The 5,084-nt window shown below is 37.3% G+C and overlaps 1 protein-coding gene across 1 annotated transcript; it reads left to right on the top strand.

Moving 5' to 3' along the window:
• Nucleotides 1-1,020: 1,020 nt before the first annotated feature.
• Nucleotides 1,021-4,443, top strand: LOC138444004 (olfactory receptor 11H6-like). The gene is made up of 2 exons (XM_069597362.1): nt 1,021-1,113; nt 3,466-4,443. The coding sequence occupies exons 1-2, from the start codon at nt 1,021-1,023 to the stop codon at nt 4,441-4,443; spliced, it is 1,071 nt and encodes a 356-aa protein (XP_069453463.1).
• Nucleotides 4,444-5,084: the final 641 nt, after the last annotated feature.

Below are 5,084 nucleotides of genomic sequence, written 5' to 3'. Positions count from 1 at the left end.
GTTTTAAGTTTTCTATATATAGGTCTTTTGTTTCTTTAGGTAGATTCATTCCTAAGTATTTTATTCTTTTTGTTGCAATGGTGAATGGAATTGTTTTCTTAATTTCTCTTTCTGTTTTTTCATTGTTAGTGTATAGGAATGCAAGGGATTTCTGTGTGTTAATTTTATATCCTGCAACTTTGCTATATTCATTGATTAGCTCTAGTAATTTTCTGGTGGAGTCTTTAGGGTTTTTTATGTAGAGAATAATGTCATCTGCAAACAGTGAGAGTTTTACTCTTTTTTTTCCAATCTGGATTCCTTTTATTTATTTTTCTTCCCTGATTGCAAACATTTTAATAAATAAATCATTCTGAAAAACTCGATGACCATGCATCCTCAGATATCAATTTTCATGATGGAAGAAGTGATGTTACCATTTAAAAGACAAAAACACTTCTACCTTACAGAATGATGCTGAGAAAATGAGCAAAGTAAATTAATAACCCCCCTAGAAAAACCTCTTTTTGTCAATAAATGACATTGTAGTCATTAGTAAATTGTTAGCAAGAGTCCATCTCATTAGAGACTGTTCCAAACCAATATTAGAAAAAATAAGTAAATATCTGATCTAAATTCATACATACCTATGTGCGTATGCACACACATGCAAGTAATAAAAACAAAGGGGTTCAGAAGTTTAGGTCATCTCTAAAAGAAGCAAGACAATTTAAACTGTCATGGTAACTTTTAGAGACATAGTTTAAAGGACTAGATGGAGATGAATCTTCTAGAAGTTTGGCATTTCACCACTTGTACCACAGTTTCCTAGGCCCTGCTCACCATGAAATGATATTTTACTTACTACTATCAGGCTAGAAGCACAGAGCTTCACCCAGAAGAGAAAGCCTTTTACCAAAGAACAAAATGAAATAATATTTTCAAGCCAGAGTGAATCCATAGGAAAAAGAAAGAACTACCATAAGGCAACTCTGATATTAACACATAAGAGAGTTCAAAACTTGCAGACAGACTCAAAAAATGAATAAAATTGAATGTAAAGGAATAAAAGATAAACAAAAATGTCATACTTTAGCTAAACTGATGATGCTGAGTGTTTGCACCATCATGGAGGTAATCAGACCAAAGGGCAAAATAAACATCTGCTCTAAAAGTAACATGAGATGATCATCCATTATTGGAGAAACAGGGTCCCAAAGGCCAACAAAGGACTCCCAATGGAAGGGAACGTTTGGGATACGATTAATAATCTTCCCTCATAAGTACTCAGTTTTTGAATTCATAGGAGACTATATCCCTCAGGAGAAATAAAGCATAGGTTTCAGATAAGTCTCTTTTTCAGCAAATATGCCAGTTTCTTTCCAAACCAGTATCAGTGTCCAGAAAGATTAACCAGCTGTCTGGGCTGTTGGCTGCCAAATAAGTCATGCCCTCCATCTTACATGCCTTTTGCTGCAGCAAAAACAGACGATAAGTCAGACCCTTGAGTTCTACAAGAAGATGGGTTCAGAAGAGGTAATATAAGACAAGTCTTAGATGTTCATTTTAGCTCTGCCTTCTTTTGTGTGGCATGAAAATAATAGAATCTCAGGTTTATAAATTAATTTAAGCAGATTCATCCCTGCAGCTAAAAAGTCTGGGAATCAGAGAAATGAGGGAGATAAGAACAAGAAAGAGCTTTGATGTGTATAAATTCTGTTCTTATTAACCAGGAGTTAGATGTACCCAGTCAAAAACAGGTCTTTGGGGGAACAAAAATGTTAGCAAAGTGACATCTGGAAATAACTGACAAAGCAGCTATGAGGAAGAGGGCAGGAAAAAAAAAAAATACTTAAGCCTTCCCTATCTGTAGCTGTGTTTGGCTCTGCCACAGAGAAAATGATGGCCCACTGCCTGTGCAAGCAGGAAGAGCAAGGTGATGACTGAACAGTCCAAATGCGTGAGTTCACTCCCGTATGGTTTACAAAGTCAATGGAATCCCCATACACACCAGTACCAAATATTTCTTGCTGTTTTCTCTTTCCTCGTGGTTACTTTGGCTTCTGGGTAACTCTCAGTTTCTCCTACAGAAGAATTATTCACAGCTTTGCTCTGCCATATATGATCTATTCACAGACTGAAGAGGAAATTTGCAGTGAAGTGTGATATGAAAATTTTTTCCTCTTATCTTTCGTCACTAGTTGCAATCATCAAGATCATCCTTAAAGCTGTAACATTATGTGATCTGAAAAGTATTACATTTTATCATGAATACATTAATAAATATTCTTAGCTAGAATAATGTTATTGAACGTTTCTAGGTTTGTATTCTGCACTTATATTTTCCTGAATAAGTATCATCACTCAATCATGTCACTTGGGTCATTTTCATACAAATGATAACTGTCCCTCAATAACAGAGGGGATCCAGAAAATAAATTAATAAATTAAGACCAAATGACTGGCAACAGAATCTCAGGTGATTTCAGGGGCTTTGTTTTTGCTTCTCTCACCATAGAAGTCACACCGTCTTCAAACCTAAGTTTCATTCAGTCAGAGAAAGAAGCGTTAACAAAGATGATTAATCAATTTACCAAAACAACTCTAACCTTCCACATGGGGACAAGAGGAGAGAGTAGAAATCAGAGGAATCCATGTCCAGAGGGCACTTATGACTCCCATCACTGTCCTTAGTTCCTAGAGGTCTCTGCTTATGGGTATCTGATATTTATGATCCTCTGCCTCTAACCACAAACTAGAAGAATAGCAAGTTTTCTAAGAATCCTGACATCTCAGGCAAAAATCTCAAAAGTCTGTGATATACCAGATCTCCTGGTTTCAACCTAAACCAAGATTTTACAAAAGTATTAAAACATCTAGTAAAAGGACTGTTATGTAGATGTCTAGGCTTTTCATATTTTTGTAAGTTAAAAAACCATGATGAACACTGAAGAAATGATGGCACATGACATTTCTTGTCTGGGTTATCAGAACACCTTAGAAGGCTGACATTTATAAGCCTAACATTGATCCAGAATAAAAGTGACTTGCACAGAATGTCATTGTGTTATTTGTTACGTTTCTCCTCCTCTTGTGATGCCTAGTATTATGACTCTAATTCCAAATAAACACAGAATCGAAATTCTATGTCTAATATTAAGGGTCTACATATCTTATTCTATAGATACAAATATAAAATACCTATTTACATTTGCAAGTATTGTCATTTATCTTCTCCAAACTGCTTTTTTGGAGTTTTGCTGGGTATAACAAAATACTGGAAGAGGAATGCAAAAGTCCAAAATTCAAAGACTTATCATATCTAGCATTCTCAAAGTTTGACAGTCTTCAGCAGTGTATTTACATTATTTACTTAATACAGTAATAGAATCTGAGGGACTTACAGATTTCTAAAAGGAAATATTCCTGAAGATTAGAGAGTAAGGTCATCTTTGTCACTGTCATTTTTTCCTCTCCACCTCTTAGGAAGCCGTGAATGTGTCAGGAGTCAACACGGTGACTGAATTCATACTCCTGAGTTTTCCCTGCTCTAGAGAGGTTCAAGTCCTCCTCTTTGTGCTCTTCTCTGTGTCCTACATCCTGACACTGATGGGAAATGGGGCCATTGTCTTTGCAGTGAAGCTGGATCACAGACTCCACACTCCCATGTACACTCTGTTGGCCAACTTCTCGTTCCTGGAGATGTGTTACATCAACACCACTGTTCCCAATATGTTAAGGAACTTTCTGTCTGAGACCAAAACCATCTCTTTCACTGCCTGCTTCCTCCAGTTCTACTTCTTCTTCTCCATGGGCATTACTGAGACCTTCTTACTGCCCCTCATGGCTTTTGATCGATACTTGGCCATCTGCCGACCTCTCCACTATCCTACCATCATGAGCAGCCATCTCTGCATGAACTTGGTGGGCCTCTGCTGGATAACAGCCTTCCTCTGCTATCCAGTCCCTATCTATTTCATCACACAACTTCCCTTTTGTGGCCCCAATATCATTGACCATTTTGTCTGTGATCCTGGTCCTTTACTGGCTCTATCTTGCATCCCTGCCCCTGGAATTGAGCTTTCCTGTTCTATATTGAGCTCTCTTATTAGTTTTATCACCTTCTTCTTTATCCTTTGGTCCTACACCCTGGTTCTCAGAGCAGTGTTGCGTGTCCCTTCAGCTGCTGGCAGACGTAAGGCTTTCTCCACCTGTGGTTCCCACCTGGCTGTGGTATCTCTGTTCTATGGAACCATCATGATGATGTACATCAGCCCAACCTCTGGAAATCCAGCTGGGATACAGAAGATTGTAACCTTGCTGTACTCATCAGTGACTCCACTTGTAAACCCACTGATCTACAGTCTCCGGAACAAGGACATGAAGACTGCCTTAAGAAAAATTCAGATATTTACAAAAACTGGCCAAAGCAAACAAAAGCTCATGAGTGGACCAAGATCATAATATTTATTTTTTCCTTCATACTCTTCTCCATAGTGGCTGTACCAGTTTACATTCCCACCAACAGTGTACAAGGATTTCCTTTTCTCCACACCCTCTCTGACATTTATTATTTGCAGAGTTTTTTGATGATGACAATCAAAAAAATCCATTCCAACTTAAAAAATAGATCTCTACTTACTGTCTCCAGAAATACAGACCCAAATTCATCTACCTCTGCCTAGACAATATGGACAATAATACAACCGATTAAACCAGACCTTACATTCAAAACAGGACTTGATAGACAGTAACTTGAATTAAATGACCGAATCTGAACTTTAAACCCTTCTCCTATCCTGACTGCCAGTAACTACTTTCCCTTTATCTGAGATCACTCTCCTCTATTGTGTATGTATTCTTACATTTGGTTTTTATCATAATTGAGGCAAAATGTATTTAATCAACATCCAAAAAATTAATAATGATCTTAAACACTATGTCATAGTTATTTAGAGAACTCTTTAAAAGAATAGATTCCCAGGTCTTTCTCCAAATCCCCTAATTCAGAATATAAAATTAACACCAGAAATTCCCATTTTAATGTGATTCTGGTATACCTAGACCAGCACCAGTTCACACACTGACCTTACAGAGCCATTATT

This window comes from Ovis canadensis, chromosome 7, assembly GCF_042477335.2.
Source record: "Ovis canadensis isolate MfBH-ARS-UI-01 breed Bighorn chromosome 7, ARS-UI_OviCan_v2, whole genome shotgun sequence".
Lineage (NCBI taxonomy): Eukaryota > Metazoa > Chordata > Mammalia > Artiodactyla > Bovidae > Ovis > Ovis canadensis.
Note: the sequence above shows the minus strand (reverse complement) of the source record. Positions and strands in the feature narration are given on the sequence as shown.

Excerpts from the sequence above, each read along its gene's own strand:
- LOC138444004 (XM_069597362.1), top strand. The coding sequence starts at position 1,021 with ATGAATAAAATTGAATGTAAAGGAATAAAAGATAAACAAAAATGTCAT. Across the intron at positions 1,114-3,465 it reads GTGTTTGCACCATCATGGAG|GAAGCCGTGAATGTGTCAGG; the intron begins GTAATCAGACCA and ends TCCACCTCTTAG.